At 29.7% G+C, this 15,510-nt stretch overlaps 1 protein-coding gene across 3 annotated transcripts in view; it reads right to left on the bottom strand.

The window, feature by feature from the left end:
• Positions 1-15,510, bottom strand: part of LOC129975634 (organic cation transporter protein-like) — an 81,421-nt gene that overhangs the window by 52,461 nt on the left and 13,450 nt on the right. The window contains exon 1 of one of the 3 annotated variants that reach the window (XM_056088720.1): positions 10,888-11,095. The exons of 1 other annotated variant lie outside the window; for it this stretch is intronic. In XM_056088720.1, the coding sequence (XP_055944695.1) occupies positions 10,888-10,905 (18 nt within the window). In that variant the 5' untranslated portion in view covers positions 10,906-11,095. Of the gene's footprint in view, positions 1-2,015; positions 2,177-10,887; positions 11,096-15,510 lie in introns of those variants that run through there. One more of the 3 variants, XM_056088722.1, reaches the window with a different exon arrangement.

The following is a 15,510-nucleotide window of genomic DNA, read 5'->3' as shown; positions in this document are numbered from 1 at the left end:
AAGCTCGAAATCGCTTAGGCAATGAATAAAGCATAAATGGCAATTTTCATTTTCAATTGCGGAAACGTTTTGGAGCTCTAGTAAACCGGTTTAAACTGGTTAATGACTTAAATTAATTAAGACAAATAATGACTTAAAAAATAATAATGTTCTCACATGATAACTTGAAATTTGCGATAGATTTCATTTTTCTATTTTTTATTTTAATTTTCGAAGTGAAGCTCTGTTTATCGTGTGCATGAATTTTCCCAACAGAGACAATCCCATAACATAAACCGGATATTTACATTTTCAATAGCGTTATCTATTTTCTAAACATTGTGACATTGTAATTCCACTTTTTTTGTCTTATTAATTATGTAGAATTTAAACAGAATCCCTTTTCTTTAACTTTTAACTATGGAATAAAATCACGAGATTAAATATTTGATGAAAGAAGGAAAACGGTTTAAAAGTTAGGATAACAATTCAATCTATTGCTTGAAATCAGGTTAAAAAAAATATATTTTTTAAAAAATTGTCGCAGTTCAGTAAAAATTCGCAAGATTATTAAGCATGTATAATTATAAATATATTTTTTTAATCTTTGAAACGATGTAAAATTCATTTTTATGCCATAATATTTCTGTAAATTATAACAAAAAGCAACAAAATTAAGTTAAATTTTTAATTAATTAAAATTAAAAATTTTGAAATCTTTCTGAGGTGCATATTCATATGCTCCAAGTTATACATGTGCCAAATTTCGTCAAACTGGTATATTGCATGTATAATTCCAAAAAAATATTTTAACTTAAATATGCGTAACTTAACCCTTTCTAGGGCCGTGGGAAGTATGCTTCCCACCAAATTTATCAATCTTTATATGAAATTATATAGGTTGGCGTAAGTTCTGACACATTTTTTTAGTAAGTCAGAAACTTAGATGCTTCAGTTCTTTATCTCACACAAAATGATGTGTCTTGATTTGTTACTTCATTATTAATTAACCAAATTAATTAATTAATCAAATTAAATTTATCTAATAAGCTAAATGAATCTCTTTTCTTATTCTAATTTCAAGCCTAAAAATATTTTAACATAATATGACTAGAAAAAAAATGGCCCTTTAAAGGGTTAAGTAAAATATGTTATATTGCGTAACTTCTTTCAGTGAATTATGCGTAACTTAATAATAACGATTTACCGAAGAAAATATTTTTAAAAATTAAATAATTACACAGATATCAGAACCATGATATTTTAATAATCTTTGATCTATTCTGTTAATTCAGTATTTGAACCATTCCCAAAGAGTCAAATCCCATTATATCATAGTTATATTACAAAAAAGTAGCATTCAGAATAATCTTTTAACTTTCATGATAATTTTACCGCTTTTTCTTTTTTCTCATATGAAGTACACGATAATAAACAATATCCTTTTTTTTCCTTACAGTAATGGGAAAAAATTACGCGATTTAGTTTTTAAAGGGAATATTGTAAAAAATTTTTGAACTTCAGTTCAATAATGAAATCTATCGTTGAAAATTGTACAAAAAATATTCTTAATTATTAAAATTTACTCTATATTTAAATCAGTATTATTAAGGGGGAATTTTTTAATTTTAAATTATATAAAAACCAGAGTTCGAGAGTTCTAGTAAAAAAACTAAAATCATACAAGAAATAGTTACTCGATTCAAATTTTCACTCTCTAAAACGTATCTGTGCCAAATTTAAAGATCTAGGTCAAAAGGCTTGTCCTGTAGAAAGCAAACACATTTAAAGACAGACACACACATTCTTCTTAATTATTACCAGAAATAAAGATTATAGAGTAAAAAGAATTGCAGATCAACTTTTCCTGTTCGAAGTAATTCCAGATCTCACAAATTTATTTCATAAAAGCACATCGCCGATAAACATTTCAATCATAGAAAACATTAATAAACCTCCTTATAGTTTGACAAACTGAATTATGAATCACCAGTTTATACAAGAGGGTTATAGTAAATAAAGTAATGGCAACATACATGGAAAACACTTATTTAATGAACGGACAAGAGAAAATACATTACATTCCTTTAATATAATCCCTATCAAAGTCTTCTACTTCTTCTCCAGATGCTAGGAAGCCGTAGGATACCCTTGCAAAGGTGTTGTTTGCTGATGTCAGCAATGGTGTGCCGTATTACTCACAGACGGCATGTTAGGAAATTGAATGTCTCGTTCTTTTAACTTAGGAAACAGGTAGTATTTACAAAGACTCATTTCAGATGAGTACAACAATGTTCCAACACCCAAGCCCAAAAAAACAAAGATCTTGTGCAAGTAAAGATCTTCGCAAACGATCTTGTGCAACATGACAACGAGCATTGTCATGCAACAGTATAGGGAAAGTGTCTCAATAAACGTGACGTATGCGCCGTATAGCCGGGCCAGATGTGTTGTAGAAATCAGCAATCTGCAATGACAACTTTATGTTGAGGAATGTATAGCCGACCTGTGTTATTTTTATGCAAATCCACAATCTCAGTTCGATTTGCATTAAACGCTTTGGCTCAATGTGCAACCGTCCTATACAGTAATGTATTCTCGCCACAGCCTTCAGACAGTCATTGACAACAATGTTAAAATTTTTATTATGGGCAACCTCGTTTAGAATCCACGACAGTTGATAACTTTTTGTAAAAATAATTCAAAACAGTAGAAATGTCACTGCGCACTTCAACACCATGCAGCACCTCCTCCTTCTATTGTATCGACGGTTTTATGTACTCAACGCATCAACAACAAAAACCAACTCACTGCCCCGATATCCTGGTTGCACATATCCGATCTTCTGCTACTTTTTTGAACTACATTGCCCTCTAGTAATTACTTTCTAATACACGAAATAGAGGAGAAAGTATTGAAATCGTCAAAAAATTGAAATTGAAATTCTGACGAATTTCCACATTTCAGACCTCCTTCAGTTCAAAAAACATTTTTGGAAAATGTTCGTCCGTCTGTCTGTCATAAATATAACTCAAAAACGTTTTCAGTTAAACGGATAAAAATTGGTACATAGTTTTTACATACCATTTGTAGTTTTCAATCAAATTTTGGGCAAAGTATATTAAGAGGATGTCTGTCTGATCGGCTGGTGAAGTATAAGACAATGCAATAATTACAAAACGAAGAGAACTAAATGCATAAAATTCAGTATACAGACTTAATATCTATAATATATACACTTGCCGAATTTTAAGCCAAATACAACAAGGGGTGGACCCTCTGGCGGTCTGTACTTTCAGAAGCATGCAAATGCGATAACTCAAAAATGCAATTTATATTAAATTTGGAAGGTGATTTTGTGATTACAATTGTAGTTCACTTCAAATTTTTGTTTCTATCAGTTGGTATAAAACGTTTCTAAAGCCCAAATTCACTTTTATTAGAAATTATACGAAAATGTTTTTGGAAAACCATTGCTGATAGTTTTTAATATCAACTTTTAGCTGATAGTTTTTAATATCAACTTTTAGCTGATAGCTTTTAATATCAACTTTTAGCTGATAGTTTTTAATATCAACTTTTAACTGATAGTTTTTAATATCAACTTTTAGCTGATAGTTTTTAATATCAACTTTTAGCTGATAGTTTTTAATATCAACTTTTAGCTGATAGCTTTTAATATCAACGTCAGAAAAAACTTTTGAACAAATTCAAAAGAGAACCGAATTAAGTATCTCTTATACATTTTTATTTTCACACTAGAAACGCATTATAAAACTTATATTTCTAAACGGAAAATGATCATTCTTACTCAAACATATTTAATTTAACCCTCTCCCTTAAAACTTTTCTAAATTAAAATGTCAACACTCTCGAAGTTTAACTACAAGTCGACGAGACTTAAACAACTTAAAATGTTTTAGTCAAAAGCAGCAACGTTTCGAAACTTCAAAGATGTTCGTGTTATGTCCAAAGATTCGAACAACGTGAGTAAAGGTGCCGAACTGATTTGGCGAACATTGTTTACATCAATCTATCCACAAAGCTCTTTATCGAATGAAAATTATGCATTCCGTAAACGAATAGCACTTTGTCTTAACAAGGAAATGATATGTCATAGTTTGATTGTTGCCATATTTGCAAACATTCGCTTCGCTGGAATTCCACAATCAAGAGCAAACGATTTATTTTAAACTCACTCAAATTCTCCAAATTCACAATAAAATTGGAAAAATATAATTTTACCTTGCGTTTTACTTAGCGTAATTATGTGACGTTAATTTCGATTTTATCTTCAAAAATCATTTTTTTTTTGTTTAATTGCTTTTGTTTTATAATAACTGAATATTAGTATTAAATTCTCAATAATATATAAAAAATTCTGTAAAAATTGTTTTATGTGCCAAAATTGTAAAGACATTCAGCAAAACATAAAAGTAAATATAAGGATTTTGATTTTCCCACGAGTTTTAATAATTAGTTTTTATTAATAAATAATGAATGTTACTTGTGATTGCCAAATATTCAGAACATATTTATGATGGCATTTGTTAAATTTCTTTAATTACAGATTAAATATAAGCCTATGAAATGACATCTTTCAGGAGCTGCATTTATCAAAATATAATGATAAATAATTTTTCGCAGATTAATATGTTAATATTCAGTTTTATAGAACTTGCAGACATACAATGTTAAAACTTCACATTAGAAATGTTTCTTTAATGACTTATTTCCCTCCTAGAATAACGAAACAAAAGATTCCAACTTTCAGTCTGAAGTATTGTAGCTTAAAAATATTTTAAACTTAATTTTTCTGTCCCCCCCCCCCTTCATCTGGATTGATTGCATCAGCTGTTGCATTCAGTGCATAAAGATTTTTTCATTACTCATTTTTCAGAAAGAATGCAGTTTAAAGACATTCTTATGACAATGAATAGGGAAGTGATAATTCACCTTTAAAATGTCAAACAAATGCAATTTCGTTTATCATAATATTACTTATTAATCATAATATTACTTATTAATTATTCTGGTGAAATATAAAAATAACGATTAATTTTTTTGATTAATAAAATAATTTAATTAAAAGTTTTAAAAACATTTTATTAATAAAAACATACAAACTTAAAGAATATGTATTCCAAAACTGGTAACTCTAAGCCTAACAGTTTAACTTAGGGAGGATTAGAACACTTTTTGCAGCACGCAATTGCAGAAAATATTGCATCAGAATCGTAAAGCAGGGAGAACAATAGCTTTCTTTTACTTTTCTCGCCACAAAGAACGAAAAGCGAATGTAAAAACACTCAGGTGAGAAAAATTCAAGAAGTAATATTGGCAGAAATAACTCGTCGGAATTTAAGACTGAAACGCATCCAATGCTCTATTTCAAGATAAGTTTTCAATGTAAAAAGTTTATTTACAATACTTAAGCTGTTAAAACTGTGCCGCAATAAAACTGAAAATAAAAAGGGGCGTATGATTATTTTCAAAGCTGATATTTGTGTATAAACATCATGCCAGCAATAAATAGCCAAAGTTATCATGAAAACTAAAATTAGAGCCTAAAGTTCATCAATATCATGTAGTAAGCCAAACTCTTGACAGTGACAAATGTCTAATGCTTAAGTATATTATATCTTTTTTTAACGGATTGAAAATACTGCTCTACAGAAGGGATATGGTTATCAATTAATTAAGTAAGATTAAAATTAGGATAATTAACTTTCAACCTACTTTTACTGAAATGGGATAATTTGGCTTATATCTCAAAATGAGGTTTTAGGAGAAAATATTATTTTGGTCTAAGTTAGATAAAGAGTGCAATTGAAGTTTAGCCTAATTATATTAACGTCCCGTTTGAAATCAACACTAGGGCTATTTTGGTAGAGAAGTCGTAATTTTGAACCGCAGTCAGATGATGAGGACGACACCTGAGCTGGCATCCTCTTTTCCAACCATTCCTCTTCCACATCAGTGGAGGACGAATTTAACGTGCTCCAGACCCGCTTACACGACGGTTCTTTGGTGGAATAGAGTCTCGAATCCGAAATTCTCAGGTTCCGAAGCCGAGCCCTTGCCACCAAGTCACTGCGGCTCCGATTACAATTGAAAGAAACTTATTAAAAACCGTTTTTGCTTACTGTCTGTGTTCATGAAAGTTTATAAAATACATACTACTGTTAAATTTTAAAACTTTTTATTTTATATTATATATATATACTAGCCGCCTTTGGCGACCAGCCGGTTCGCCAATCTTAATGTTCGTTAAAATTTTAATAATTAAATATTTTATGCAATTTCTACTTCAATAGCTTCTTCATCAAAATATTTTAAAACTTCAAATTTTGATTATCATATAATTCATTCATAATATTATAAAGGCCTTCAGTCATAACGTAATATGTATCTCTCTCATTTTCTGTTAGCACCCGTAGAATTTATGCTTTAAATTAAAGTGGAAAGAATTTATCTTCAATTAATATAATAATATTTTTTACTGAAACAAAGCATTTTTTTATAATCTGATTACTGAAAATAGAGTCACTCAGCGTTTAAATTTTATGGGCACTAAAGAATATCTTTTTTAATTTATGTAATATCTCAAGAGTTGGTCAACAAAATTTTCTTAGATTCATTATGAGCAGATCGATTAATAAACAATGTTTAAATTTAAATGCATCAAACACTAAGAAAATAAAACGAATCGTTTAAAATAAACGGTTGAAAACAGGTTTTAAAAAAACTACTTAAAAAACGATGTACTTAAAACTATAAGCATATACAAAAAATATATAACTAACACAAATGCAATTTACTTACCAAAGCATGCAACTAACCCAAAAATAATTTAAATCATCCATTGATAACGTTGTCATGGCAACAATCAGAACAGAATGCGCATGCGTGAATTTTCTTCGCCGGTTACGTAACGCAAATACGTGATTTTTTCTACGCCAGTTGGGGTAACGCTTTGCGGATTAGAAATTTTTAATTTCCTTTCTTCTGTTTTATTTTAATTCAAAAGTACTTCAGAATGAATCTGAAAGATTGATTCATTAACAATGTTTAATTTTAAATGCATCAAACATTAAGAAAATAAACAGAACCGATTGAAATAATCCGCCGAAAAATTTTAACCCTAGCCTCATTACTGTTGGGAGAAAAAAAACTGAAGCCTTTCTCGTTTGGCGCTGGGATAATGGAAGATTTTTTTGGCGAAAAAGTTGGCGGTGGGGAAAATGGAAGATTTTTTTGGCGGGAAAGTTAGTTTTTAATTAATAATTAAAATTCTAATTAAAAATTCGAAAAAAGAAACCCCAGGTGCACATTCCCAACCTCCAAGGTATAGATGGACCAAATTTGGTAGCTGTATGTCAAACGGTCTGGCCTGTAGAGCGCCAACACACACACACACACACACACACACACACACACACACACACACACACACATTGAGCTTTATTATAAGTATAGATATAGATATATTCCTCCAGTCTTTTCTGAACAATTTAAAACAATCCGTCCGCGTTAAAAAAAAAATTCCCATAATTTTGAAAGTTATGAGACATGAGATTTCAAGCAGTGGTCGCAGAATTTTAATCCACGAATCTGCTATCCTTATCTATGAAGGGTCCATGGGCCATCTCGATGTCATGGAAGAGCTTGGATTGTTTACTAGTGGCTATGCTATAAATTCTCAGCCAAAAGCTGACATGAGGAGAATATAGCTGGGAAAGAGACGAAAGAAAACACGGTTCGAAAAAAGAGTCAGGATAAGAGAAAAGTTAGTAAGTTAGTTAGTAAGACGCAACATATAAACCATTAGGATTTTAACTGTTTGGAGAATTAGTAATTAAAATATTTTAAATCACAAATTATTTTAATAATAACATAATTTGTAAAAAAAAACTGCTTTATGAATGTAATCTATTTTTTCGCATTGTGATTATATCTTCCATTTTCTTTCAACTGCTACAAATTTTCTGATTATATGTGCAAGAAATTTTTTTTAAGTATGTACTATGTAATTATTTTTAAATTGAGCCTCTTAAAAACAGAATTTTAATTTAAAGTAAAAAATAACCTTAATGTTCTTTATCCCAAAATGGGTTTTTTTTGGAGGGGGGGAGGGTAATTTTGAGAGCAATATTTAAAAATCTACTAAATATTTTTACATGAAATTTTTACTAAATATATGTATTATGTTCTACAAATTGAGCCTCAATTCCTTGTACATTTTCTCTTAAAAAAGCTTTGAGAATGTGAAAATTTGAAATTTTAACTCATTTTAACACTTTGTTTTAAGTTGATAGATGAAACAGAAATTAAATAATTTGTGGTTCCGTGTTTTAAACTGAATATTTAGATTACTTCGATATCCAAAATAGTATGTTTAGATAAATATTTTATCAATAATCCTGCGCGCAAAGGGACAAACTCACTTTTTCTCTAAAAATTTTACCCATATTTATTGCTCTCTCAAATACATAGATGCCAATATTAAGGTTTCAAAATATGTGTGAAATAAGATAAAAGATAGATATTTTTCTAAGGGAAAATGCAAGTTTGTGGCATGCATTGTTAAATAACAAAGTAGACAGTTTTCTTCCAGATTCCTAGATGTTAAAAAGTCTATGCCCCTTTAACATAAATGTTTTTAGATCATATACAACATACCAGTAAAATTCAATTACATTTCTAAAATAATAATTTTTATATGCACATTGATAAAATTGAGCACAAAAACCTAAGCATCAATAGCTTTTTATTTCTATAAGAAATGTCTTTTTGGAAGAAACAAATTTTATGGATTTAAAATAACTTACTATAAAATTATTTAATGAGTTGATTTATAACAGTAAAAATGGATATACTTTATTCTATAATATGAAATTAAAGAGAGGAAAAAAATTAGTTGTTTTGTATTTATAGTGCTCTTCAGCATTTATACTTTCCTAACCACGTTCTGGATTTACTAATTAAATGAGAATATTAGTTGTGTTTACTTTTAATTAAACTCTGGATACATAAAAAAAATGTTCATGATTTCACCAAGAAGGCATTGTAAATCATCAAATGGTGACACAAACATCAAAGTCGCATTATTTTAATAATTTTGTTCTAATAATCTTTGTATATGAACCATCATAAACTTAACCAGCTACTAAAGGCACATGGATAAATGATTGACCATTCCGCCTGGACAGCAACACTGTCGGGAACTATAGGCTAAGGGCTATCACCGGCCACGGAACAACCTTTCCTTTGGGGAGCACGTCCCATCATCGATGGACGGTAGCCGACACCCACCATTTTTATACCCACTCGTAGAGCGAGAACCAACCATCATAAGAGAATCAATTCCAATAATGTTTTAGAGCTTTTGAAAACAAATTTTAGGACAAATGAGCTTCCTATTCTCATGATACTGCAATTCAGTTTCTTATTCTTCATTACATATATATATATATTAAACATAATGCTTCTTTTTTAGCTTCAAGAATAGAATAAAATCATTCGATTAAACATATAATGGAACAATGGATGCGATTTAATCTTCCTTTTACCAACAAATTTACAAAATTGATTAATTTTTAACTCGAAAACTATCATTCAGAGGTGTACATCCCCACTTCCCGAAGTGGAAATGCGTGTCAAGTTTGGTAGTGAAAGGTCAAATGGTCTTGAATGTAGAACGCCAAAACAACACAAACAGACATTTATCTTCATTATTAGTAGAGATTATTTAGGGGGAGTTTTTTTCCGTTCAGTTTTTACCGTTCCAACACTTTTGGTGATTTTTTCCTCAGAGAATGTTTACGCGAGAAAGTGGTTTCTTGCCAAGTACTTTACTATTTCTTTGGTTACTTTTAAAATATCAGAATGCAGTATTTTAGTATATTATAAAAAACAACAGGTGTTTCTCAGAAAAAATTTCAAGTTTTCTTGGTGAAGAAAATATAGAATGAAATAATTTATTCACTTTTGTAATATAGCACTAAGATATTGCTATGCAAAACAATAAATATCTTTGCATCTATTAAGAATTATATCTTTAAAAATGCTCAGTAAAAATTTTAAATGATAAAATTTGAATAACTTATTAAAATATGATGAATTTTGATATTGGCTAAACACATGACAAAAATATAAATTTTCTATTTTAAGATTTTTATTTTTAAAAGATATGCTTACATGTGAATAAAATAGTGTAAAATGCATATAATTAAAATGAGCATATAATGGGTTCAGAATATCAGTTGTCTTTGAAATGTTTAAAAAGTCAGAATTTTTGAAGAAAAACATACAAAATTTATATCGGATTGCATTTCAAATTTCTACTGAGCTTTCTGCTTGTTGAAAGATAAGCTTTTTTTTTTAAAGCATAACTTTTAATTATCAGAAAATTCTGAAAAACAAATATCTTAATAAAAGGCTAAAAAAAAGCCAAATTTAGAAGCTTCAAAAAACACAGTTATCTCAGGGAAGAAAGAACTGGTCCATTAAAAATATACGTAATGATATTTACAGAGAAATTAATTTTTGTTGAAATTACAAATACAATTTTGTACCAAATGTATTTTTAAATAATAAAAAGAAAATTTAAGTGAAAAGATTAAAAACTCAAAATAGGTTTCAACATTTTCAACTTTTTAAAACAGCGGTTTTTTTAAAAAAATAATATATTTAATATAAACAAACTTTTTAGATATATTTGATAAAATCATATTCTAGTGCATATATATACAATATTTCTTAACTGTAAGTCAATAATTTGTACAAAAGTCAAATGAAAGCAACCGTCTTCTTACAACAATCATACCATTAAAAAAACCGTCTATCCAATAAAAAGAAAAGATGTTTTGAAACAACGTAGTACGAAATGATGATACTCAAACTTACTTTCACTTTATCCTCCATTTGCTCATATTTCACTCGAAATTCCGGGATTGAGTGATCATTAATGACTGAAAAGACGTAAAACTTTTAGAGTTATTTCAGCCATATTTTATTTTTTTAAAGCGGAAATGAGGATCCAAGAAATCGGAAGAGCATATCATCATTAGAAGCGCATGTTGAACTCGCATCGTCATGACTAAGAGTTAATGTCACCGCTCTTGGATCTGTTCGCTGCCAAAATGTTTATTTTTAGGAGGTGAAGAAAAGTCACAATGAACAAATGCGTCTAGCAGATGGGATAGTTTAGTGTAAACACATGCTTTTGCGCCAAACGTCGCTTTTTCTTTTTATCCTTCCAAAATCATCCTATATTTCTTCTCTGATGTTAGATTTTGAAACAATTCTGATTTTGTATATCAGACGCGCTGTAATCTGTCTCTCTGTAATCAACTAGATATCAGACCATAGGATGGCCGTATTAACACAAATACCGAATTAGTGATGGTTCGTTTTAAAAAAAAGTTATTTTGATAATTATTTATGTTTATCATGACCTAAAACCTATATCACCTAAACCTGTAAACAATATCCAACTTACTTTAACACTAGTTATAATAAGACCTTCATTGTTGTTGGTGTGTTAACACCTCCTTTGCGAATAAGGGCGAAAGAAGAATGCTTTGCTTCATATGGAAGTTGAAATACTGTGTTTAGGGATTGCAATTTGCCTGTCTGTGTTTAGGGATTTGTCTAGGCAATTTGTCTGTGTTTAGGGATTGTTTTATTTGCCAGTTTTGTTAGAGAGTGTAAATATCACAAAACATAATTTGTAACTTATAAATTATAACAGTATATAATCACAAAAAAGTAAAGGAACATCTTATTTATTTAAATCACAAAAAAGTGTAAATATCACTATTCAGTCTGTGGTACTATTACAAATTATTGAAATGTGATCTTAAGAAACATAATGCATCACTTGTACAGTCATTAAGCCTGAAAAGTAATTTTGTGTGAAAAATGACCAGCTGTCGAAAACGCTCTTTCGGCATCTACGATAGTGGGTGGTACTGTTAGCAATGCGCAATATACTTTTTCCAAGTATTTACCTCTAAATCCCTCATTTTCAAATAAATCGATTTCTCGTCGGATAGTTTTGGATATAGTTGATTTCTGTATTTTATTTTGGTTCGTTGAAATTCTTTTATTTAGCGCTAATTCTAATTTTTGTTCAAGAGACAATTCCTTTTCACTATCGATAGTAGTGACATCATAATCTTCGATAATTGAACCGAATTCTTCTGAATGTGGATAGGGTTGTGAGTAAAAAATTTCAAGAACATTTACTCTAAATTTAATCAGATTTGAATTGGTTATTTTCTTTCCTTATTTTTTATTTTCATTTTTAAAATCATTATAATTATGTAAATACCGTAAGACATTTTTTATTTCGGTATGCCTTTCTTCTGTGCGACTTTTCAATGTAATATATAATTCTTCAGATAGTGATGTGTGCTGTTCTTTCAGTGACTGCAACATGAAATTTATTGTTGCATTAGCTCTTAATAAATTAAAATCTCTCCGACATTATGCCTCAACAGTCAGTTTTATTGGAAGTAGAGCTGATATAGTTCTGGATATTAAGTCGAATTCGCTATCTGAAAAATTAATTTACAGGTTTAAATCGATTATTGCTTCTTGGATTGGATTTCTCAGTTTCAAAAATCGTTCCATCCTTAGGAGTAAACTATTCCAACGTGTTTTAGAATCTAATATTAACATATATTCTGTTTTATTTTCAGTTAGAATATATTTTAGAAATATATCCTTTTTTATAGGGGAACGTTAAAAAAACTTAACAATTTTCGAACTTTATAAATTATAGGAAGCCATTCTTGATAGGTTAATATTTCATCCTCATTAGCAATATCTTCTTCAACAAATACCTTGTCATTATCTTCATTGTCATTATCACTCTCACTCTTACTCTCTTCAAATTTGGAAACCGAAGTTTCTATATCAATAGTATTTGAATTCTTCTGTTCTTTATTTTTTTAGTATAATACATCTATTACTCCTAATTGAATTCCATGTGCACAGCACAACTGCTGATTTGCACCAATCACCTTTCCAACTTTTTTCATAACTGTTGCTCCATCAGTCGTTATGGATACAATATTTTCATTCAGGGATAATCAATGTTTCGCTAATTTAGATTTAAGCAGTTAATTAAGCCATTCATTAGCTAATTAATTTCGCACGTTAGGAAGACATAAAAACTAAAACGTATACTATTTTGCTATGTTCGCGATCCTTGAACATATAGTGGAGACAATTTTAAAAATTTCTAGTAAATACCGAGAAATCGGTATTTAAACTTGTGAATACCGGTATTACACAATTGTACAAATCACTCAAAATACCGGTATTCGGTATTCCGGTATACCGGTATTGCAATCCCTAACTGCGGTACTTGAATATTGCCCATGTGACCAATGAAAATCATAAAGGATAAGTATTACGAACGCAAATAAAATTTTCTTCTGAGTTTTAACTTTCTGGTATACGTAGTATAGAGAAAGCACTGTAATCGACAAATAATTCGAACTCCAGATTTTTGACGAATCTCCGTACTTCAGACCTCCTTGAGTTTGTAAAACGCATTTTTGGAAAATATCTGTCTGTCTGTGACAAAAAACAACTCAAAAAAACTTTGAGCTAGACGGTTGAAATTTGGTATACGGTTTCCACACCAAATTTGAAGATTTCTGTTAATTTTTACTCAAAATCTGTTCTGAAGAAAACTTTCTGTCCCACATTTTAAATATCATGATAATTATAAAACGAAAAGTTCTAGATATACACGATTCGGTATACATATTTAACATCTGTAGTGTAAATACCGTCAAATTCAGAGCCAAATCCAAATACAGGCTCACTGTTTGTCGGTCGGTATTTTCCGAAACGCGCAAACGCGATCATTCAAAAACGAAATGACTTGAATATATGAAATTTGGTAGGGAATTTGATGAGTGTAAGTACAGATTTGTGTAAAATTTTTGTCTCAATCAATTGGGTATAACACGTCTAAAACACAAATTCCACTTTCGGATAATATTAAAGCAATCCGAGGGTTAATCGCCAAATAACTCGCCAAGGATGACATAATAGATTCGGTAAAAATGCTGAATTCTAATTCGGTAAAAATGCAAAGATAACTAGATAGATAAAATTCGGAACGCAGAATCAACATCTGTAGTCTAGATACCTGTCAAATTTTCAGTCAAATTCAACAGCGAGTTGATTATCTGTTTGTACTTTTATAAACATCTAAATGCAATAGCTTCAAAACGAAATTGTTTCAATACATCAAATCTTGTACGGGATTTTGTGACTACAAGTGAAATTTTGGGTCAGATTTTGGTTTTAATTATTGGGAAAAAGGCATCTAAAATACCAATTCGATTTTCAAATATTATTAACCCACCAGCTGCGTATCCAGCGATTTCCGTGAGTTGGCAATCAGCCCATTTTCTGTTGCATCCCGCGCTTTTCACAGTTTAGAGCATTTATTTTTACGATTACAGACTTTTATTATATTATATTATTATCGCGCAACAAATAGTCACAGTTCACTTTCTTTTAAAAATATTTGAACTTATTTTCAAGCATCGCATCTAAATAGTGATTTTAAAGAATTACACAGCCAGAAGGTTAATCGCATACCGAGGATTAATCGCCAAATAACTCGCCAAGTATCGCATGATATATTCTGTAAAAATGCTAAATGGATGCCAAAGTTTAATATTTCCTAATTATTGTACGCCAATGCTATGCAAGGCGTTCTCAGGATAATAGGATTTATAGTGAGAAAGTTTGGAGGAAATCACTTCGTCTAGCTTTCCTATTAGCGTTGACTAGGAACTTTTAACTCTTTGTAATAGACTCAATTGTTTTAAATATCTTGATGTTATGTTTATAAATTTAATGTGAAAATAGTTACGTTTCAAAATTATTGTTGACCCGTGGATTTTCTATGCAAGGAAAATTATAATGTTTAATTGATTAAAAAAAAATGTTACAGTTTATATCCAAAAATACGATTTTTTTTTTTTTTTTTTTTTTTTTTTTTTTTTGCTACAAGCTCTAATGAACTATAAAAACCGATGGTGTAGATTCAAACATTTGTCATATCGTTTGATCAATTTTCCTATCTCCACTTTGAAAAGTGTCGCTATATATCAATTTAATATTTTACAATTTTTAAAAAATTCCTTTTTTACTTTTCAACAATATATTACATTGTAACCCTGTTATATTTTAAATAATAGATTTTAAATTTCAAACCGCCTACAGTATTTCATCAAATATTTAATCGCGCGATTTTTTTCTATTGTTGAAACGTAAGGAATTATTCTATTTAATATCTTTGTAAATTACAGGACGAATAAAATAAGTGAAATCCCAAGACCATAAAATGAAATATAGAGAAGATATGAACTTGATAGTGACAATTTTAATAGCACTATGATGTTACTAGAATAGTTACCATTAGAATTTGGTTTGGTTTGGTTGTATTAACGTCCCGTTTGAAGCAACACTAGGGCTATTTTGGGACGGACCTCG

The sequence above is a fragment of the Argiope bruennichi genome, chromosome 7, assembly GCF_947563725.1.
Source record: "Argiope bruennichi chromosome 7, qqArgBrue1.1, whole genome shotgun sequence".
Lineage (NCBI taxonomy): Eukaryota > Metazoa > Arthropoda > Arachnida > Araneae > Araneidae > Argiope > Argiope bruennichi.
Note: the sequence above shows the minus strand (reverse complement) of the source record. Positions and strands in the feature narration are given on the sequence as shown.